Here is a 24,147-nt window from a genome sequence, read left to right as displayed (position 1 = left end):
ACTAAGGTTAACATAATATGTTTTTCCTATATATGTACATAGACTGCTTTTTATTATAACTTGTTTATCGTATTTGCAGTTTATATTTGATAACTCTTTTCACGTGGAAACTTTGTATTGTTGAATAAACAAATAAAAAAATATAGCAATTTTACGGAAAATTAAAACCTCAAAAAATTAATAGAAAGAATACAAAAAAAATTAAGTTTTACTAATTTTGTTTTTTCAGCATCTGTATTGTATTTAAACGTCAATCCGCAGGCACATGTGTGCACCCCTTGAAAAGTAAACGTGTATCTTGCTGCACCCAAAATGTGCGCAAATATTATTTGTACATGCACGGCTACTCGACTTTGAAGGCACGACTTTCACATTGTTGTATGCATTTTCACAGTTTACACATTCGAAAAACTGGTCCTTATTTACAAATATTGCCAACATCAAAAAAAAAAATTTAAGATTGTATCTAAAATATTCCATAGTGGTTCTCTTTATTAGTACAAAACTTGAGCGTTAATGTTTTTCTTTTGTACCCTAGGCCAGTGGTCGGCAACCACCGGGCCGCGGCCCGGTGCTGGTCCATAAGCAATACGTTACCGGGCCGTATTTTTTTCAAGGTTAAGTGCTTAGAAATTTGTAAGCTTATTTTGTCAAAGAAACATTTAAAAATGTTTAATATCGATTGGCTTTGGCTTAAATTTAGTGTAAGAAACCAACTTTTTTGGGCAATTTGCACATTTGTGTTACTTTTTAATGCAATTTTTGCACGTGAATATTTGCTTTTTGTATGCGACATATATTTCAAAAATTCCACTTTATGTTTTTTTTTGCCACATAAAAATTATTGATATTTTATCTAAAAAAACGTCTACAATATCGTCTGTTACTACGCAAAAATAATTTTTTTACGTCTTCTCACCCTACTGCTTTGGGGAAAAATCTACAGGCCGAGGTGTCCGCGGGGTGAAATATCTGACATTATTTAATATATGGCAATAATCCAAAGTTGCTAGAGCAGCAACAATTTTTAGTTTTAATCGAGTTTTTGTTTTGCAAGTGTTACAAATCTATAAATTAAATATATCATGTGTAAATGTAAAAGCTTTATTTAAGTTTATATATTAAAGGTTACATGCAGTGAATAGTTATAAGAAGATTGACAAAGGACGTAAGGGTGGTTAGTTCGATTAGGAACTTTAAAATACCTACCAATAAAACATGTGAAGGTAACTTAACAATTCTCTGAAAGAGTTATCATAACAGCATGAAAAAGATAAAAATTACGGCTATGGTGGATTAAGGCAAATGGTTTGTTAACCGTACAAATAATTTGTTAACTGTACAAATAAAACAGCGTTGGATACCCGCTTTAATCTTTTTCGTTATGACGTCATATTGTCTGCCTACTGTAACGTTAATTTCCCTTTTGTCTTTTGTGTAAAAGCCGTATTCATATTTATAGTATTTTATTGCATGAAAGTTTCGTACAACCTTCACACACTCGTATCACGAATCCTACATATAATACATTGCAACACGGTGAAACTAATAAATCACGTGATACAGCCTACACGATAAAGATAACGGTGTAAACACGTGACCTGAGGTGTAACACACGTGACAAAGAATAGATAAGACCTTGGCGTAAACAACAAGATGGCGGATTCGTTATACTACATAATTGTTTAAAAAATCTTTTCTGCTTATTGGCAACGCGCTAGGGTTTGTCTTATAATTTTCTATGTAAATTAATTAAGATATAAACTCTGTATATAGGTATCATATTGGCCTACTATTTACTGAATTATTTAGATTCTACTTCATTTAAAATTATCAAGATTGTATGTAGCAATAGTAATAAATAAACAAATGTTAACAAAAAGTTTTGCTATTTTCTTTTCTTGAATGAGCCAATTGTGATTTTTTGTATTTTTATATATGTTTTTGTTAAATCTTTAAATTTAGGAGAGTACGATTAAAAAAACAACGAACTCACATATTTTTCTAACTATGAATTAATATGCGAGTTTGAAAAAATATTTGAAGTTTTAAAGAGTGGGATTACTATATTTCGCTAAACGATTTTTTTTGAACTTAAAATAAATAAAAAATTAAGCGGAATCAGCATCAAGTGTAACTTTTATTTTGTCTGTTTTGTATATTTGTATATATTTATTATATACACTAGTTTTCTTTATTTGCAGGTCACATCTACAAGATTTCTCTTTTTATTAAGATTTCAACCAAGTCCTCCAATACCGTGCTATTTATTTTAACATAGTGAAAGCAACAACAAAAACGTTTTCATAAACCAACAACATAAACATTTATAACATATTTGAAGTATTTATGATTTAAATAAGATATACACAACTGCATTTTAAACTAAAACTACCACCAAACAATAAAGGTTTTCCATAAATTTCATCAATAAGGTAATATGTAAGCTACTAACATACGTAATATTTTAGCTATAAATAAATATAAAAGTTTTTTACAGAAATAAACATTTGAGAAGTCACAGTAAGTAATAATAAAATGTAATGTAGTTAAGCATTAAGGGTAAGTAAATATCATTCAAATATCATGGAATGCTCTAAATAAATTTCAGTAACAAATTAAACACTTAAAAAAAGTTATTAACTATTCTACAAATTTTTTTTACATACCAATTTGCAAATCATTGTGTTAATGTTAAGTTTTTGTTAAATATGTTAATAAAGAAAAAAAATACACAAAATAATTGTAAGCCCAAATACAGTCATACCCAAAAAAGTTAACTTAAAAAAAGTAATAATATATATTTTAAAAATCACATCAAAGAAAAATATCACATTTCTGTGAAAACACTTTGAAATAACATAATAAGCACAGTAAATACCAAGTTGAAAAATAATATTCAAACAACAGCAGATCCGACTAATTGTACCTTTAAAGATTCCCCATTTTCAGTTTGAATGACCAAAGATCCATTATAAGTTCCGGCACTAGTAGGTTTAAACATAACAGGAAGGTTAACACAATGCATTGAACGGATCGTATGTTTTTGGTGGGACATATGAAATGGTAAACGCAAGTTTACAAATTTGATCTGCAATGTAATACTCCTTTTACTTAAAACTTAAAAAAATATAGGAAATTAAAATTGTGTTACACACAAAATAATATTAGAAACAGCATAAAAAAAATGATTTTTAATAAAAAACAAATATTTTTTTATTTAGTTGATACATTTTCTATCTTTATTTATTCTCGATGTGAAAAAGTCAACTTAAAGGACCTTATTTTCTTTGAGCCAGTTTTATGATAACTATGGTAGTTTTGAATATTATAAATATATTGCTTAATTATAACCAATCAACTTAACTTGCAAGAGTTAGTTCTGTATAATATGCCTTATTATACTAGGTAGGGGTAAGGACGTGAAAGTGGTAGGAGAATTTTATTAGTAAATACATGTAATAACATTTATTTTTATATATATATATAAAAAAAATTACTGTGTGGGCAGTTTTTCCCTTGTTTTTGATAGGAATTTTAACCACTGCAGATTTGCCAACTTTGGTTTTTGGAAAACAGTAAGTATCATTTGAAATATAAATATCCTCTCTAAATATAAAAAGTAAAAGGTTAGTGTAAATCAAACAATTAAAAAAAAAACTGTACTTAATTATGTAAAAGTTTATATTTAATAATATAAAAAAACTTGCCTGTTAGGATTTCGAGATGAAGTACTAGAGGCTAATTCTTTCCGAGTATTATGAGATCCTTGGCTCTACATTAAAATATAGCAAATTTATTACCATTTCTTATCATAAAAATTAAATTAAAATAAATTCATATAAAAAACTAAATATTAATTTTATTCAAATGGAATAAAAACACAAACCTGTCCTTGAAGTAAAATCTTAACTCTATCAAGGTTCAATCCAGCATCATCACTCATGCTGTGATACTGTAAAATTATTTTACTATTACAGAATATATATACACATATATTTTCCAATTTTTATACTTTAAAAATAAAACTACTATTTGTGGTGTTTGACCTAATTATTGATAAGACTAACCATTAAAAAATTTAATATTAATTGATTAAATGGTGTGAAAATAAAGTAGTAAAAAGGGTGCTTAAAATTTTTTTTATTTAAAATATGTTTTTAGATTTAATTACTTCAATTTCCCAATGCTGTGAATAAATTCCCGGGTTCATTGGATTAAAGGTCACTGGAACCTGAATTCGAGCCCCAGGTTCAAGAATTCCTGAAGTATGGGTGAACACAAATGCTGCATAGGTTGACCGGAACAATTTACCTAAATTAGTAAACAAAACATTTTTTAAGTTTTTTTTATATTATTGCCTTACAATTTACACAATAATAAACAGTATATAGTTGTTTAAGCTTATACCTAACAATCAAACTAAAACACTTTGCACATTATCGAACTTTTATTAGAGTATAAGTGATATTCTCAAACCTTGAATCAAATTAAAAAAAATTATATCAATAATAATAATATTACACATGTTTTTCTAAAAAAGATGCAATTTAAAATAAAAATACCAGAATTTTCAGCATCTTTGACATAGGGAGGAGCGAATGAAGTTAAAATCCATTTAGTGTTGTTCTTCGACATATTTCGAAACTCAAGATTTGATTCTAGAAACATTTACCAAAATAAAAACAAGAAATTTTAAAAAAATACAGCATGTTTATTTAAAAACTTAGAATAAGAACAAAATTTATAGTTAAACAGTATGTTAAATGTTTAAAAAGACTACACCACTTACTTGCATTGTAACCTAAATTAACATTCCCAAAGTCAATAGTTGAGTTCATGACCTTTAAATCTGTGTGTTTTGGTTCATTTCTAGCACAAGAGGGAACTAAAGATAAATCACAATCCTCACTTGGTTTTGGATCAGGGTTGGAAGGTAAAGCTAAAAAATTAAAAAAATTTAACAGAAAAATAAAATTTGTTTTTAGAACAATCGTTTCAAATTTAGTTTTTGGGTTAAAAAATAAAAGCTTTAACATGCTTAATTACAACTTTTTTTGCCTATATTTTATTTTACAAGTTTGCTAATACTACCAAAACAAAGTTTTTAAATTTTAATATTATTTCACTAACATGACTTATTGCTGCTTTTAATCTGAACATGAATGATCCTTTTGTTGTCTTCCCCTGCCCCGGAAGTTGCCATAACAATGGCTTCTCCACACCAAGGAAGAAGATCTTTGGTGGAAGATAAAGAAGGATTTGCACTAACAAGAAGAGTTGCCACAGATCTGTTTTAATTAGGAAAATTTAATTTAAGTATATTCTAATATGTAGTTGAAAATAACATAAAAAATAATGGAATTTAAATGAAAGATTGTGTGTTTTTTTACCAAAAAATGTAAATGTTAAGAAATCAATTTTATAAAATTATTATGAATAAAATAAAAAATTTTTTAGCTTAAAAACTTACTCTGGATCCACCCTTCCTCTGTTAGGAGTGATAGTCAGATAATGTCCAGGCCACATTACATCAAAAACCAAAGATGCTAACGACTTGTTGATTATTTTCACCCTTGTTGGTTCTGGGACCCCATAACTGGGCACAGAAGTCACTTGTGGGGTAGCAAGGGTGACGTGAGAGGGATTAATGTCCCAGTTTAGAGAAAAATCTTTAGGGGTGTATTTAAATGGGGGTAAGGATTTATCTTTTGGCAACATTGCAGACTAAAACAATTAAAACAACATTTTTGTTTGTGTTTTAACAGAATTTTTACACTTTACAAATAAAATATACAAAAATCAAATAAAATTAAAAAACTTTTAATAAAAATGAAAGCAATTTCATAATCAAAAAATAAATTAGATATTGTAGTTTAAACATTAAAACTTAGTTGCAGTGAGTGTTAAAAAAAAATTAAATAATTTATTTTAAACAGTAAGTTATTTCACAAACAATAAAAAAAAATTTTACAAAAAAAACAACAAAACTTAACCTGATTTCTTAATTTGGCAAGTAAAAAGCCAACATCACGTTCTGGTATTTCATCATCAATAGAACCAGTTGGAACTGGTTTAATGTGCTTTAAACTAGTTATACTTGAAAGTGAAATATCATCTATCTTTTTATCAACCTAATAAACAAGTATTGTGATTACTGTTATATCCCAGAAAACCAAAATATGCCATTTTACTGACAATGAGATATTTTTTAGTGGCTCTTAATCCTCATGTGGGAAGTGCCTTACATCAATGGGTTCACATGGTTTAAAAGAAAATAAAAGGTAAACTTGAATAGGGTGGTTAATACACAAAGAAAATTTATGGTAATAAAAATAAATAATTTCAATTTTTTTACATTATCTAAATGATTCTAATTTAAATGTTTGCAATATTTTTTAAACATACAAAATATGAATGACGACATACTTGTAGTTGAACTTGGACACAAATAAGTTTGATGTTGTTGTAAAAAGTTTGGACATCATATGAATGTGGTTGGACTGAAGTTAAATCTTCATCAGCGTTCCCGTCTAAAAAATTAAAATTGCTGATAATCAATATTTCAAAATGAGTGAATTAATAAAAATATTTAATTAAAAAAATAAGCTTAAAAATACCTAATTTAAAAACAGGAAAAATTATAATTTATTTAGCGCTTTATATTAAACTTATATAATATTTAACATAAAATTTTACATTCCCAATATAACGTTTTACTTCCTAATCCCATTTTTATATGGACAAGCCTCATATTAACTTAATAATATTTAAAAAAATCTTTATAAGTTGACCTCCATCATAAATTCCATCAAAAGCAACATCTTTAAGAACCATGGTGGCTTGACTGACACATCTCGATATTAAAGATGAAGCAGAAGTTTGGTTGCTCAGAGCTAACTTCATTAACTGTCTTGATAGTTCATCCCCATTCCTATTATATTTAGACTTTGCTTAAAAATCTCTTTATAAAGGTGTGGTGGTAATTATAAGTTAGCACAAAAATCTTAACTTTATATTTTAACGTGCCTTAGAAAGAATAGAATTGTTATATAGTTAAAATCATAAATATTAGTTCAGTTGCCAGTTTAAGCTATTTTTAAAAAAATTATATAACCCACTTAGAAAAAATGATAAAATAAAGAACATATTATTTTAATAAACATTATGTAGTAATTTAAAAGAAAAAAACTTTTAATAAAATTACCAAATTGAAATCCAGCATTGTTGAGCATTCATCTTTAAGGTAATTGTGATTTTTTTGGTTTGTTGTTCTTGCAGAACAAACTGAGAAGGAGAACAACTTGCCTCATGATATGGAGTTTTAAATGTCGAATCACTTAAAATTAAGAAATTTTCTAACAATGTTGTTTTAATGCAACATAGGACAAAGAATTACAGATTAAAAATTTTTGCGACCCTCATGTAACCAAGTCTTTAAACTACTTAAGCCATTTTTGGATAATATTAATTTAATTGGAATTGCCTTTAATTTACAAATGATTATAGTTGGACATAACTACAGTGCCCTACAAAGTTTTTACTACTTGACTTGTAGATTTAATATTAAACTAGTTAAAACATAATTTACATACAAATGATAATTCTTACCTAATAATTTAAAAGAGGTCTATTATATCATTAAACACTGTGAATTAAAATGGCTATTAGCGAATTTTTTTTAAAAGAATAGGAATTGTGTTAAAAGCGCTTATTGAAACTAAAAAAAAATATGGAAAGTTATTGTTATTAAATGCCCTATAGTAACCTACATTTACGCAGGATTATGTTAATGTAATTAAATTAGTCTAAACCGGTTTAAAATATATCGTAAAAATACACATATACACACGAAGTTTTATTATTGCCTTAACCTTTTTTGGTTGATTCGCTATTTCTAATATATTTGTAAAAAACGATTCGCTAATTTTAAAAAACGATTCGCTTTTAGCGAATAGCGACCTGCTATTTCGTTCCCTGTATATATATATAATTTATTAAAAATTGGCTTTATAGATTACCTGTAAACAATAATTCGAACAAATGCAGATCTGGATCCAGTGTTTGTTAACAAAAATGTTGAACCTGAAATATTTAAAAACAAAAATTACTGTTCGTCATACACTAGTTATATTTTAAAAATTTTGAATATATTTTAAAACAAAAATGACCTAGTTATACCTTGATTATTGCCCTTTATATTCATTATACAACATTGAGGAATGTGATTGTTTTTAAGTGGAGGTAACTTAAGTGAAGATTGATCTAAACCTTCTATCCTTACATTACTTGCACCTCCATATCCACTTAATGGTATTGTGTATTTAGTTGTGGGTAAGTCGTCTGCAATTGTGTAGATTTTAAATTTAGATTTATGGATAGATTATAAAACCCATTTACTTGGTGGTATTTTTTATATTAAGTGATAAAATAGAAAATACCAAAATTATAGACCAAAACAAAACATTTTAATCCAAAAATTAACAATTTATAATCTAATGCAAATATATGTCTTAGGTATATTTTATAGAATAAAAATTTGGTATACTAAATAACATTATTTTTGCTGGAAAAAACTAAAATGAAAAAATTAAATAAACATATTTAAAAATATTAATACACAAAAAGATATTAAGCAAGTAGTTATCAAACACTAGAAAAATGTAATAATATCTTACAAATAGGAGTTTTAATTTCCAGTTTCGCTTCAACCAACTTTCTTTTAGAAGGCTGAAACAATATGTTTATAGATTTATCCTGCCCAGGCATAATTGACATATCACATCTGCTACATAACTCATCACATCCATTATCTTCTGTGACAATCTAAAAATATTTACATTATGGTAAATTTATTAAAAACAAAAAAAAAATTAAAATTTAATTTGAATGAAAGATGAAGTTTTTAATTTTATATAAAAGTAAAAGAATTAAGTACCGGCGGCATGGTGTAGTGGTAAGAACATTTGCTACACCACACATGGAGTCGTGGGTTCAATCCCCACAGATCTCATGCTGTAGTGCCTCGAGTAAGGCGCTATAAATGGTATAAACTCTTGCCGAGCCAGCACTTAATCAGAAGCATAATTACTGGGCAACTATAATCTATAATATCCCAAACTGCCACAGGCAACTCAAGATTGGGTCAAATTAACTGATGTTACTCTATGTTATATATATAAAATAAAGTAAAGTTTTTTAACCAAAATTTTAAATGAAACAATTATTTTTTGCGCACTACTAAAAATCATTTACAAAACAATTTTTGTTAAATTTAAGAAGATCAAAATATACCTGAAAACAGTTAGTATTATCTCCTTTAATAGTTGATCTAAAGGAAAACTCAGCTTTTCCACTTTGTTTTCCACATCTAAGAGCCAGTTTCTGTTTTTGGGATTGACCTATTAATAAGATAGAACTTAGAAAACATTTTTGCATGAAGTTATTTTCAAAATTACTAATAAAAACACAGTTTTAAATTATCCTAAATAAATAAAATACTAATTTTTCTGAGCATATTTTAAGCTACTTTTTATTACTTAACCTTTTATAAATATCTTAAGTTACTTATACAAACATTGTTAAAATTAAAAAAATATTTATTTTAAATTCTTAAGGATGCTTCTTGTCACTTTAATAAAAAAAGTTGAAAGTTTTTTAAATAAGAATGAATCCTTTTTTTATAATATTTGTTGGGTGCATATTAGTTTAAATTAAAAAAAGCAGATTTTATTAAAAATGATTACCAATCTTTACACCAAGCCATCGTAGACGAGTTTTGTTAGTCAAGAGAGAAGGGGAAGTCCCTTGGGAACCCTTGGATCCCAATGACGAGTGAGATGAAGCCGCTTCCGTTACTTGGGCTTTAATCTCGACCTCAAATTGGGGTCCAGTAGGTGAAATCTAAAATTTTTATTAAATTATATTTTTTTCAAAAGGGGTCCAATTGAAAATTTAAAACAAAAATGTTTTTACTTTTAAACTTTAAATTTTAAAATTAAAGTTTAAAAATTTCTTACAATCATAAGAAAGTAGGTTGTAATAGGTTTATCCTTTTCCGTAATTTCAGCATTAGATGGAGGACAAAACTCCACATTCACCTCCACGTCGCTTCCTGGTGACATGGTGGCTGTTGATGGTGTTAAAGTAAAATATTCCTGGTGACTGGAGAGGATGAATTTAACATCGACGGTGATGTTACCGGCATTTTTTACCGGACATTTTTTTGATTGCTTCTCTCCTAAAATAAAACAAAAAGTTTAAACTTATTTTTAATAATCTATTTAGCTACAGTATATTTTAAAAAACTTTAAATTAGGTTATTTTAAAACTTTTTGGCTCTGTAAACATTTTGGTGCCCAAATCACAAATTTTTATTTAATTTTTTGTATATCTTATTCTTTATTTTTGATGTGAGGCCGACTTAACCCAATATTGTTAACCTAACCAAGTCTCAAATGTGACCGAGAGTGATTTTTGTGACGAGGGTGTTTAATGAACAGTCAAACAATTAAGGCTTTGTAGGAATTAGTACCATTTACCTAACATAACAACATTAAAACAGTTGAAATTAAACCTATGAACTTATATTGGTAAGACCCTTTTTTAACTACTACACTGTGCTACAGGCATTAAAATCCACCAGAATCCCATTTTATTTAAAAATCCACCAAAATCTACTTTTATGCCATTCATGTAAGCCTTATTATCATTTGCCTTTAAAAAATATAAAAAAGTAACAAACCTCTACAGGCAGAAAAAAGCAATAACTGTTGACTTTTCCTTGCATGAAGTTTGGCAATTCCCACCAAGGCTTTCACTGCGATTGTGCCCAACGAGGTTTGAACTTGAGACCTAGTTTCCGGGGACTTGAAAGGGGCATCAAGAATCACTTCAATCTTTCCTTCAACCGTTTGAGGTTGTTGATCTAATAATTATAAAAATCCAAAAAATTTTAAAAAAATATTTTTTTTTATTAATAGGGCAAAAATTTAAATTGTCAAAGCAAAAAATTATAGTTTTTAATGCTGACCTGTTGAAGTATTAAGAGTTGAAGCAGTAAAGTGCACCCACACTATAAGAGGTTGATCACTAACTGCTAAATTTGTTCTCAAAAGTGATAAGCTACCTCTTCCAACATCTAAATTTAAACATAAAATAACACCAACTTTAAATTATAACTTTTTTTTTTTGGGCTAGAATAAAAGTTCAATAATAATTTTTCTGGCCCAAAAATGTATATTTTTTTTTTTTAGTAATTTTTTTAAAATAGACCTATCATTTTTAAATACTGAAAGGTGCATTGTTACATAGGCTATCTTACAATACCTTGTAAAAATTCAATTAATTAGTTATTAGCTTAATTAAATGAATTTTTCTAGCAATCAAAAATTCATTTTAATCCAATTTTACCTTGATTAGTTGGAGTTGAACTGAGTGATAAGGAAAAATTATTTCGATCTTGTGAACTTGTAAACAAAATTACTCTTGCTGGGATCTCACTTTTACTTTCGTTTAATATCCTATTGTAGTAAATCACATTTTTTAGTAAATTTTTAGGCCTATGTTTTAAAATAAAAATGCTCAAAACTTGTTTTTATGCAATTAAGTCGCAACATGGTACAGTACAATGAAAAAGTAAGTTTTACATAAAAAGATAAAACAAGATTAAAAATAAGCCAATAATTTTAATAAAAAGATAAAGAAATTGTAAATACAGGTCAATCAAAATTCATAGTTGTCTTTTTATATTATAAATAATTATAAACGTTGTGTAAAAAAAACACTAATTACCTTAAAGGCATTGATTTTTTGGTACCTTCCATAATTTCATTAAAATCTAAAACCTGATTTAGTTTAGACCATTCTTGGGGTAAATTAGGTCCCCTGTACACCCTTATTTTGGGATTGACCACTGTTGCAAACACGTTAACTGTGGAAGCATGACAGTGGGGTGAAGGTTGGGTAATCCCCTCCATTGAAATTAGGCAGCTCAATACCTAAAATATAAAACTTTAATTAAAAAGAAATTTTTTTTTATTTAAAAAAGGTCAATAAAAGTACATCAAAAGACTATCAAACTGTTTTAAAGCAAAATATTAAGCAATTTTTTTTTTATTGTTTACCAAATTACCTCGATCACGAGTTGACACTGTCCAGGTTTATTACAGGTAAGACCAACATCAACAGTTTCAATACAGTGTGGGCCAACCATGTGCTTGGGTTTAATGGAAACATATTCATGTAGATCAAGTGTTAGGCATTGGTTATTTATGCTGAGGGTAATGATTCGAATATCAACCTCAAAATAAATAAAAAAGGGGGTTATAGACTTCATGGTGGCCAGTTAACTGGATCCAATAACAATTCAACTCTGAACCACTTAACTCAATAACAATTCAACCTTCTGAGTTTATTTTTTTTAAATAAATAGACAGGAAGGTTTGTTCAAGGCTGGGGGATTATCAGGTCAAGTTGTCAAAGATTTTGAGTTAAATTGTCATAAAACAAAACTATTTAAGTATTTCAAAGTATTTTCTCGATACCATAAACAAAATAAAAAATTTCAAATTTTATTGTGTCGTACACATTGTAGTTATTTATTTTTGCCCAAAATTATGCTTAAACTGTTGGATTAATTTTATAAACAATTGTTATGTGCACTTAAATCACCTGCAGCCATCTAGTAGACTTGTTTTTAAGTGGAAGCACAACACTTGAGGGAACACCAGAGCACAAAGTTTTGTTAAACATAAGTTCACTTGGCACAACTATTGAAGGTATTTCTAAATACAAATAAAGATGATATTTTTAAGGTTTATCGAATCAATTTTAATTTATAAGGTACATATTACAACTGAGTTTAAATCATACTGTAAACTTCTCCAAGATTATTAAAGGCTATAAGAGTAAAACTGCAGAGAAATATAATTAGTTTAAGTTTTTTTTTTTTTTTAAATTACCATCATAATAACCACCATCAAGCGATATTCCCCTGTTGGGTTGTTGGCAATGTGACATCACAGTACTGTGAGCCATAGAAGGTCTATATGACATCATAGAAGGGTAATTATAAGCAGGGTGGGACCGGGTGCTAAATACTGTGTTGTTGAATGCTTGTGCATCACTTGCATAACCTGGTTGTCCTTTAAAATAATTAAATGAAAAAACTATTTAAATTTTAAAATCTAATAAACAAAAAGTTTTGATATTTTTGTGAAAAATATTTAAAATTATTTTTAAATTTAGCAAAATAACTGTTTAAGATATTCGTAAAAAAGTTGCCAACCCATAGATAGAGATGACATTGGGGGAGCATGCATGTGCATCATAGTCTGGTTTGGAAAACCCTGATACATTCCCCCATACCCCATCATGGGCATAGGGTAATGGTGGGTAAAATTTGTGGGTGGTGGATGATCGGGGTTAAATTCACTCTCATTGGAACGAGTACTTGATGCTTTTGGAATAGAATCGACAGCAGAGAGCGAGGATAAATCATGTTTTGAAATATTTGAATCCAAACTGCTTCGTTGGCTTTTATTTTCAGTTTCACCTTTGCGACCTTCATGTTGAAAAAAAATTTATTTTAAAACTTAGGTCTTTTAATCAACAAACAATCCTTGTTAATTGAGTAAATGCTTGTACATAGTACGAAGCTATGTTTATTTTAACCCTCGAAAAGTGTACAGAAAATCAAATATAACACCATTATCGCAGATTGAATTTCTTATGTCAAGTAAATGAGCGTTTTTTAAACTCAATAAACCCTAACTTCAATTATATTAGGCAAAATGTAGATTGTAAAACCACTAGATTGCTGGTTTGGTGATTTTAAGTTTTTTCTATTTCATATTAAAAAAATTTTTACCCTTCTCACTTTCCATAGAGAATCTTCCACTTTTTCTCCGCAAACTTGACTCCCCTTCTTCCTCTTGGATGACCCCCAAATCAGGAAGAAATTTGGGATCAAAGTGACCCTCAGCAATGGTTGCCATCTCATTAAAACTTGTGGAAGGATCAAGTTGTTGGAAGGCAGCAGAAAGTCGACTCGAAGGAGGAGAAGACTCACTAAGGGGTGCCACAGAAGGTCGTGAACATACCCCTTTTATTGGAAAAGGATCATCATCGTCAGTAGATCTGCAAAAAAATAAAATTTTTGTTCATATATTATCCTTTATTTAGGTTTGTACCTAGATAATCAACAAGTTTACTACGCCAAACACCACCTTGTATAACTGATATCATAAATTCGATTAATTTTAAATAGGAAATCAATTACAAAAATATTGCTTTACTTTTTAAAATTGTCTTCCTCTAACTTTAACGTATTAGCCCAACAATCGTTATGTAAATGTTTCCCTTTTGAAATACTTTCATCAAAATTCTTGGTGGGTGAGGTATAATCAACTAAAAATTTTTAAAAAAGTGACATTTTCTTTTCGACGCTGTAAACAAAATTTTTAGAACTCTGAAAATAAGAATTAATTACAACTAGGTACAATAAAACTAATATACCATGTTCTTCCTTGCTATCATCTCCCTTTACTCTTAATTTTTTGTGCAATTTCTCGATACTTTCTCTGAAAAAATTTAAAAATTTAGTAAATTGGTCGTAATAAAGTTTAAGAAGTATGTAGATCACCTAACAAAACCACCGGTAGTAAAACACCTTTTTTATAATTTAGTAAATTTTATTTATTTTTAAATAACAGACACCATAAAACCCATTTTTACTTTTTCTTTTAAAAAAGAGGCTCAGTATAGTTATAGTTGCAAGTTAAATTAAAGATACTTTAACAAATTAATTTTAAAAACTTAGTAGAAATTAAGAAAATTGCTTTTAAAAAAATTGACATAAAAATAAATAACATACCGACTAAGAGATCCTCTCAGTAAAGAAAGTCGAGTAGAAGATAATAAATTTGACAACATTTCCTTTGACATCAAACTTTCATTGTTAGGCATGCATGGAAGTTCTTCCAAGTCAAAACTTGATTTCATAGCCGGAGATTTAACAATGTCTAAAAAAATTATTAATACTGTAAGACTTTGCATGTAAAAAATTTAAAAATAAAATAGGTAACATCATTTGGTTAGCTTAAAATCCACTTAATATTTATTTCAAAAAATTTTGATAGCTAAAATGTTCAACTTTAAATTTAAAATGTAGATTAATTTTATTGTTTATATTTTATGTAAAAACTTTCGATGTTTTAAGCATTCATTTTTGTATTAATTATAAAGGTAAAAAGAATTAGGCCTACCTTCATTACTTGACATCCAGTTATTTATTTCAGGTTTATTTTCCTTTCCATCGAAATATTTCTGATCAATAATTTTCTCTTTAACAGGTTTTTGAAAAGATTCTTTCCTATTCGTTTTTAAATTTTCTTTTGCTTGTTTGACGTTATTAAAATCTCTGTTTTGACGAATAACATTTGGTTTTGTTGGTTCACATTCACTTGCATTTACTGGCAATGAAGATGAATTGCTAGATTTTGTATAACTGACAGCATGAGAAGAAAGATTTTGATTGACAGGTTTGTTTTGACTGACAGTTGTACTTTGATTGCCAACACACTGTTGATTTAAACTTTGAGTAGATGTTGGAACACTTTGATTGACAGGTAAACTTTTATCATTTAATTTTGAGTAGTTAGACACTTTTGATTGATTTTGTTTCAAAGGTTCACAGGATTGATTCACAAGCGTGTTTTGTACAACTGATGTATTTGATTTTGATGAGTAAGTCGACGATGAAGAGGAATTATTCGATGAAATTAAGGTTTTAGTTTGATCCTTGAGAGTTGAGTCATTATTTGAGCTGCTAAGTAAATGTTGGTTTAAACTTGGCCTTGTTTTGTTATAGGAAGATGGTAGAGGAATTCGACTTAACCTCTTTGACACATCTAAAAAATATTAAAAAGATATTTTTATATTAAGTAGTGTGAATATTTAAATCAAATTGGAACTTTAATAACAATTTAAAGAGGAAGTTTAATAAAAACTAAATAAACTTTATTGTATTAGTATCACATTTTAAACTACACCAAAATAAGCAAACTCTTTGTATAAACATGAAATGTGCTTTTTTATAATTTCTCTATATCTATCTGTTGTATTTAGTCAAACCAATAATTCAAAGCCTTTAGGTTTAAAAAACAAAAAAGTATTCAAAGCAAATTACAAATTTAAATATTTTTAAACAATATTTACCGGATTGTCTTTTGTGAGTTTTAGGTTCATCATTCAAAGATCTAAAAATATATCAGATTTTGATTTGATTATTTTCACAATAAGTAACATGATATTAGTACCTGAACACAAGAATTACTTTTTCTTAAAATTGTCTAATCATTTTTTAATAGTTCACAATATTTAAATACACATTGGTAAATGCTAAAAATAAAAAATATATTTGGGCTACAACGAAATATTTGGCTTCTTATAACTTTTTTACTAACCTTTAAATATAATAAACAAACAAGCATTTTATTACAAAAAACAAACAAAAATTAATGTTTTAATATATTTTCTAGTTATTAATATCAATAGACAATTGATTTAACATTTAAAACCACATAATTAAATTCTTAAAATTCAATTTCAAAGAAATTTAAAAAAATATGAATTACTGGAATTACATCAAAAAAATTAAAATTCTTTGTTGACTATAACAACAAGAATATGTTTTCAATTTAAAGATTTTGAACCAAAATTTGATTAAATTCATTAAATAAAAACGAAAGCAGTCAAAAATTAATAATTTAACTCACAGACTAGTGGAACTTTTAGCATGTTCACTTTGTTTAGTTTCAGCTTTCTGGTTAGAAAGTGCAAGCAAAAACTTGGCAAGTTCTTCATTGTTCATTGTGGCTGACATATTTGATAAAGCTTTTGACAAACTTGACATCATTGATTTATCGACACTATCATCTAAATTAAAATAACAATGTTATTATATGTTACGTAATATAAACTCAATTTACTAGCATTTTAAAAATACATTATTTTAATAAATCAAGTTTTGTATACCTATTTATATATAAAGATTATAAAGACAATGCATATAGTGCAAAAAAATGCTAACTTTTTAATATCAATATTTTTTACAAAATAAGCTACTTTTTTAATATCAATATTTCAGTAAATCGAGTAAAATAAAATTCCTTGTTTTTATTTCTACACAAACAACATTAAAATCTAACCCATTTAAACCATTTGTATTAATAAATAAAAACAAAATTTAACCAAGTATAAACTAACCCATAATAAAGGCAGAAAGATCAATGTCTTCACTTTGTTGAGGTTTTTGAGAACTTGTTTCTTGGATTTTAGTTGTGTCACTTTCCTCACATGATACTTAATTAACAATTTATAAAAAAAACATTTAAACAGTATACCAAAAAAAATGTTTCAGCATAGTTACTGAAATTTACAGTTTAGGTAAGATAACTTTTTTGTATAGGCTATATCGTAAAAAAATTAACTTGTAATTAAATCAATAGAAATTACTAAAACAACAATATAAAAATAACTATATAAAAATTCAATTAATATTGTACATTTTTAACATTTATTAAACCATAAAAAGAATTAAATTTTTTTATTTATTTTTACCATCATTGATTGTAGTTAGACTCATACTATCCACTAATCTGAATGGTTTCTGTGGAGAAGGAGTTTTAACTTTCATACCAAAACAAGGTCGTTCACTGCTAGGTTTCTGTTCCAAACTTCCCAACTTGTCCGATCTTTCTGCCATATATGTTCCTATCGAGACTTTACCAGTTTCTATTTACAAAAAATGCAATAAAAAAGTAATGATTTTAAATATAGTCAACATGCAAATTATATAAAAAGTTAAGAAAAAATTTAATATGAAAATTTATATATCCAAAATTCTAAATAAAAAAAAACAAAAAGGGTTAAAAAACTACATATGCAAAAAAATTATAAATGAACTTCTGTACAACTTTATTCATTTAAAAACTAGTCAATAAATGTTTTATTTCAAATTTAGTATAAAATATAATAACTTGCCATCCATTTCATCATGTAATGTCATGACTGAAGTTCTAAAAGTTGAGAAATCAGCAACATGAGTTTGCTGAGCGTTTTGATCAAAGTTCTCAGCAAGTGAAAATTCATGTTCTTTTTTGAAATCTTCCTCGTCAGCAGCCAAAATATCAGCTGCGTCACCTAAAAAAAACATTAAATTAAAAAAAATAGAATCTGTTGTGAATATTTTTGTATTTTTTGTATACTATGCTTAGTGTGTATATTTATAAAAAGCACAAAAATAGTTTATTAACAAATGATAAAAGTAGTTGTGTCATCAATAGTATTACACAAAAAACGCATAAGTTTTTAATCAAGAATGCCCATCTTTTATTGTTTTTATAAAGCAAATTCAGTAATTAATATGTTACCATACTAACAAAAAAAGAAACCTGCTGTAACGAAGTCATCATCGCCAACTAAGTCTTGTTGTAAAATTGAAGTATTTTGAAATTCTAGTCCATTGAAATCAACTGGAGGGGCATTCTTCAATAAAACATTTTTTTTATTATAATGATTTTAATTTTTTATCATAAAGATTTTAACATGTACTATAGATGAAGACCTAAATTTCACAAATAAAATAATGTTTTTTAATTTGTTTGTATTAAAATAAACTAAAAACCATTAAAAATTTTTTTACATCGAAATCATTAAAAGCTCCAGACTGATTTTCCATTGACATTTTTCCATTTCCAAATGATAATTTACCAGACTGCATTTGCTTTTGAAAAAAATATATAAATAAACAAATACTTAAAGAAGAATATAAAGAATAATTTTTTTTATATACAAGATGTTACCAAACAGGATCCCTGTAAAACTTTAAAATATTTGACAAAATAAGAATACATAAAAGGCCAACCAAAATACTATTAGATTTACCCTTCAACATCGAAATATGTTTTTTAAATTATTTAAAAATTTAATCAAATTTATAATAAAGTTATACCTGTCCACTAAATGAGTTAAAAGGATTGTTTGAATATGAAATTGTTGGTTTATTTACTGGAGTTTGAGTTATATCATTCGACGAATCTAAGAAATACAAAATAATTTAATTTCAAGAAAAATTTAAAACTACATTATTTGCTTCAGTAATCTTTAAATTGGATTTCATATAAATAAAATATAAAAAATAATTAAATTAAAAAAATACTTGCCAAAATTATCTTGACTTAACCCTGACACATCCTCAGAATTTGGGGCAAAATATTTTGAGTCCAATCTATTGTTTGGTGTCATATTTACACTGTCTTTGCTTGGTTGATTGTAAGACTATGAATATATAAGAAAACAAAATAAGGTTGGCTATTACATTACTCAAATTAAAAAAATTTAAACTAGTTTTAATTTCTTTATGAAAAAGTGGGATAATCTTGCAAAAAACATCAGCTATTTTTAAAGTAATAATAAGATTTGAAGCAAAGTTCCTGGTATTTTTTCTTTGTTTTAATTGAAAATAGTTTTTCATATTTAGCAATTTGAGTTAAAAAAGATTTTTCCACACCCTACCATTAAATTGGTTGCACAATAGTTAACAAGACTTAATGTTATCTAAAAGTTTATGTACTTTACCTTGTTTTCAATCGATGTGTTAGCAAGGTTTTGGTTTTTTAAATTAAATCCCATTCCCTTGAGAAAGTCAAAAGTTGAGGTCATTCCCCCACTTGAACTAGATTGTGCAAGAGGTTTAAAACCATCTAAAATAACACAAAAAATAATCAATTTATTTTATATAGTGTTTCTAATATAAAATTTTAGGTTTATTTACAATCTTTATATAAAATAAGAACCTATTGGCGAACTGTATTTCCTATTTTTATACCTTTAAAAAAAAAATTTGTGTGGCAAATAGGTATAATATAGAAATAGCGCTTAGTAATACAAAATTGCAAACAAGATTTCTGTTGCAATATTATGTTGACAAGCACCAAAAAATTTTGTTTATGCACATAAATGTATCTAGACACCAAATTTCAGTTTTTTTAAATCATTATCTGTCCATATACCTGTGCTTGGTTGATGAGTTTGAACTGAAGTCATTGTTTCATTTAAATCACCATCAACAACATCTTCATCTGGTTGCTGGATGCCAATATCCAGTTCCTCTTCATTAAATTCAAACTAATAAAAGAGTTAAAATATTATGTCTATTAATACAATTTTTATCTTTTTTGCTGTATTCTTTTTTGCTGTGTTGGTGTATCAAAAGATAAACAGTTAATGTCGTAAAAAAGTGAGAAAATTAAATGATATATTTATTCATCATTAAAATATTAAAAAACTACATAAAAGTTGGAGTATATACTAAAAGTACAAATATTAAATTACTTTTTAAACCAAGTTTTTTATCCTATTTGTCAGAGTTTTAATTATTAATTAAAAAGTTCAAAAATAACTACTCTTTACAGAATTTTCAGAATTGTAGCTATCCGTAAGTGATATATTTTTATTTTCCTCTGGTAGTTGATTTTTGGAGAGGTTATATTGAGAATAACTTGAATATTGTGATGATGTACTAGGTCTTAAATCTAAATTTGTGGTTTCAACATTTCCCTGATTGTAATTTTTTGACAAACGAATTTCATGGGTCAAACTAAATAAAATATTAGTAAAAATAAATTTATACAGCTAACAAACCACAATGCACAAATTTTTGTAGATACTTAATAGCTAATACCAAATAGAATAATATGTTCATTAAATTGCTAGTCTCAGTATAATAACAACAAATAGTTGCAAGTTAAACACAAATGATAGTTTTTTATTTTTTAAAATTAAGATAAATCTCCCAAAATCGCCAATTGTATAATATACCTTGGAATGTTTGATTGTGAAAAATTTGACACAGGTGAACTATCAGGCACATCCACAGCTTTATTTCTAAAAAAATTTAAAATTATTATTAGTACTTACACTGTTTCTATATACACAATTTATATTATATAAAAAATTATTTAAAAACAAATTAACATTTTATTTGAGTTGTTTGGTATGTCATGCCAATTGTTAACAATATATACATTTATGTTACTAAATTGCCAAAACAATTAAAAAAATCAAAAAAAAGTAAAGGCTAAGCAAAACAAGTGTAAGCCTACCTTTCTAATGGGTTTTTGAACACATTATCACGTAGTTGCATCTCCTTAAAATCTGAACCTGAAAAAAACACTAGGATTTTATAGAGCATAGTTTCTCTTTACATAAAAAAGGGGTTCTGCAAAAGTAAAAGTAAAAATAGTGAGTATATATATATACATCACTTTATTGGATTAATATCTCTAGAATTTTTTTTTATTATATTATAGAGTATATATATATATTTTTTTCCTTTAAATTTAAGGAACTTTATTAGGTAATTTAATCAACTTAATAAACTAAGTAAAGAAATATTTAAATATATTTTGTCAGAATATGCTACAACTGCAAACAGATTAAAGTAAAACAGAGACAGAAAAGCTTTCTTTAACATCGCCTTATTATATTAAAAAAAAAATATGACTTACTACATCGTTTAATATTGATTGATTCATCTTCATCACATGCCAAATTCATCCAACTTCCAAGACTATCACTATTTCCTCCATTTAAATTAAATAAACTTGTATCTAAACAACGAGATTTTAACAGTTTAATAAAACAAAAAAATATTCAATTGTATCCGACAATTAGATTAGATTTGTAGATAACTTAAGCTAAGAAATTTGATACAAATTTAATTTATTCAAATCAGAGGTTCGAAAACTATGTCCTACTATAGAATTTGTTTGCTCCTAAATAAGATTTAAAATGTCCTTTCTAACACTGTACAAAGTTCACAGGTAAAAGGGTTGTATTATAAAGAATAATAGTTTATTTAACAATAGATAGACACCATGAACAACATACTAAAATATGACAGGCCGTGATTTAGGCAGTTATTTTTGATTCTTAAATATATTCTAAGTTATTAAAATACAAATAGCCAAGATTCTATAATTTTTTACTTATTCATGAGTGACTACTTTACCAATAAAAGAAACACATTAATAAATTAAGTTAAAAATTTAAAATTTTGATGACTATTATATATATATATATATAATTTACGTAAAAAAATTTCGAAATTGTGTACTATTTTTCTATGAAATAATGGTTAGGTTTCTTGTATGATTTTATAAACAGTCATATAATAACAACAGACTCACCAGACATTTCATGAAGATCTAACACACCAACTGACGAAGCAGAATCATCTTGAAGATTAAACGACCGTTTTGAATCATGAGATGAGTTGGAAGTATTTGCACTAATTAAAAAAAAACATGGAAGGTTGTATGTAAACATTTTTAAATTTATTTATTACCTAAAGAACCTTAAAGTTTTTCTATAAGGTCTATTTTAAATATTGACCCTTATAACTTACTGCCTTATAAGATAGAAAAAAAGCAAAACATAATATAAACATATATTTATATATGCAACAAGTTATATTAAAGCCAGATAAGAAAAAATAAAAAAATCATTTTTATAATTTAAAATAAGCCATCTTTAAGTAAAAATTGACAGTGTAATATGGTATTAACAAAATGAGAGTTAACAATTCAAGTAAAAAATATATTCATACACATTTTTAAAAATTCTTGTAGTAGAACCGCTTAACTTAACAGCCTAAACACAGGGTAACTTTTATTACCCTGTTCCAGTTTTAAGTTGCTTTTATTAGTTACATTCAATCGAAAACATATGCATTAATCATAAAGACAAAACCAGAAGTAAAAAAAAATCCAAATATATATATCAATTATATATATATATATATATATAAAAAAATCCAAATATATATATCAATTATATATATATACAAATTGCAATTTGATTAAATAGGTTATGCAAAAATGCAAATTTACGCTTATTTTTACATAAACATTAAGGTAAACTAAAAAACACTGCTTATGAAATATTTTATCTTACCGGTTTGGGTGCATATTTCCTGTTGAAGCTAAGATAGGGTTTGGTGGTTCATTATCAAAACTCAAGTTTAGGTTTTCGTTGTTTTGGCGACTTCCTAGAACTACAAAATTCTCTTTTAAGAATTGTGATTCCATTTTGAAAAAAATAGTTATAAAATAAATGAACAAATTAAATAAAAAAATGCAAACTATTATCTTAGAAACAAAAATCAAATTTATTATCATTTAGGTAATTTATAAATTTACAATTTCTTTTTTGCCACATTTAATATCTGTGGGTAAAAACGAATTGCTTTTAGCTATAACATTCGTAACAGCTTTACTCAGTTTAAAAAGTTAGCTAATGTAACCAATATGATCCAGAAAAAAAATTCAATAATTAAACATAAATATAACTCGTATAAACGGGAGAAGACCAGAAGATTCGGCCGGCAAAAAACGGATGAGAGTTGGCAACAAAATTCCTGTGTTACAGTCTGACAGTGTATAATCAAATAATGTCAGCATACGACCATTCTTTACCGACAACCTGACCACCTTAGGTCTACAAAAATTTATGACCAACCGCTTTCGGCATGCGAAATTAAAAAAGCAAACGTTTTACGGATTGGTAAAAAAATAATTAACAAAATCGTTGGAGTAAAAAAACAACAAATTTAATTTCGAACCGGCGCGAAACGACGAAGTAAATACTTATTTACTGGTTTATCAAGTGTTTTACTATCATAATTTAAGATTATCCTCTATTTTAAATTATTTTTTAATTACAATTTGTTAATTTAAAGTCCGTATGTTAAATAACTTATAAAAAAAAAAAATTTCTACTACATGATTTAATTTTAAGTGTTTTGCGTACTTTGTTTACGCTTATCTGATGATTTAAAATTTGTATTTTTATTAACTTGATTTGTAAATGTAAATGGCACAAACGAACGACAATATCTTAATATATTTAGGTAATTTTATAAGGTACACTTAACTATAAAATTGTTCATTAAAGTCACGAAACCAGATTGAGGGACAGCTAATAAGGAAGTCTGCTACGCATCCGGCGTATGTAGGCCTAATAGAATAACGTGGAATACTTTTATTTCTAGATAGCACATGCCTAATAAAAACGATGCTTAAT

At 26.9% G+C, this 24,147-nt stretch overlaps 1 protein-coding gene across 1 annotated transcript; it reads right to left on the bottom strand.

Moving 5' to 3' along the window:
- Window positions 1-2,704: 2,704 nt before the first annotated feature.
- Window positions 2,705-23,153, bottom strand: LOC145742443 (uncharacterized). The gene is made up of 49 exons (XM_082560220.1): window positions 23,020-23,153; window positions 22,254-22,354; window positions 21,573-21,674; window positions 21,168-21,225; window positions 20,884-20,949; window positions 20,476-20,662; window positions 20,076-20,190; window positions 19,642-19,766; window positions 19,227-19,341; window positions 19,016-19,101; window positions 18,707-18,787; window positions 18,456-18,549; window positions 18,046-18,204; window positions 17,623-17,796; window positions 17,269-17,364; window positions 16,779-16,938; window positions 16,219-16,259; window positions 15,267-15,911; window positions 14,876-15,023; window positions 14,518-14,582; window positions 14,298-14,409; window positions 13,871-14,139; window positions 13,289-13,564; window positions 12,963-13,145; window positions 12,673-12,785; window positions 12,134-12,301; window positions 11,794-11,999; window positions 11,413-11,522; window positions 11,033-11,140; window positions 10,745-10,927; window positions 10,020-10,240; window positions 9,747-9,903; window positions 9,295-9,401; window positions 8,679-8,826; window positions 8,182-8,343; window positions 8,022-8,085; window positions 7,208-7,339; window positions 6,795-6,934; window positions 6,430-6,533; window positions 5,997-6,134; window positions 5,474-5,727; window positions 5,134-5,291; window positions 4,793-4,942; window positions 4,566-4,661; window positions 4,175-4,314; window positions 3,890-3,955; window positions 3,707-3,775; window positions 3,501-3,605; window positions 2,705-3,091 (listed from the first exon to the last, which is right to left on the bottom strand). Exons 1-49 carry the CDS (start codon window positions 23,151-23,153, stop codon window positions 2,900-2,902), a joined length of 7,083 nt encoding a protein of 2,360 aa, XP_082416346.1. The 3' UTR covers window positions 2,705-2,899.
- Window positions 23,154-24,147: the final 994 nt, after the last annotated feature.

This window comes from Corella eumyota, chromosome 2 (genome assembly GCF_963082875.1).
Source record: "Corella eumyota chromosome 2, kaCorEumy4.1, whole genome shotgun sequence".
Taxonomy (NCBI): Eukaryota; Metazoa; Chordata; class Ascidiacea; order Phlebobranchia; family Corellidae; genus Corella; species Corella eumyota.
The sequence above is the reverse complement of the archived record's forward strand: the minus strand, read 5'-3'. Positions and strand labels throughout refer to the sequence as shown.

Coding starts and splice junctions, on each gene's coding strand:
- LOC145742443 (XM_082560220.1), bottom strand. CDS start 23,153: ATGGAATCACAATTCTTAAAAGAGAATTTTGTAGTTCTAGGAAGTCGC. Junction 20,663..20,883: donor TCACAATCAAACATTCCAAG/GTATATTATACA, acceptor TATTTTATTTAG/TTTGACCCATGAAATTCGTT. Junction 18,788..19,015: donor TTAACTCATTTAGTGGACAG/GTATAACTTTAT, acceptor TTTTTTCAAAAG/CAAATGCAGTCTGGTAAATT.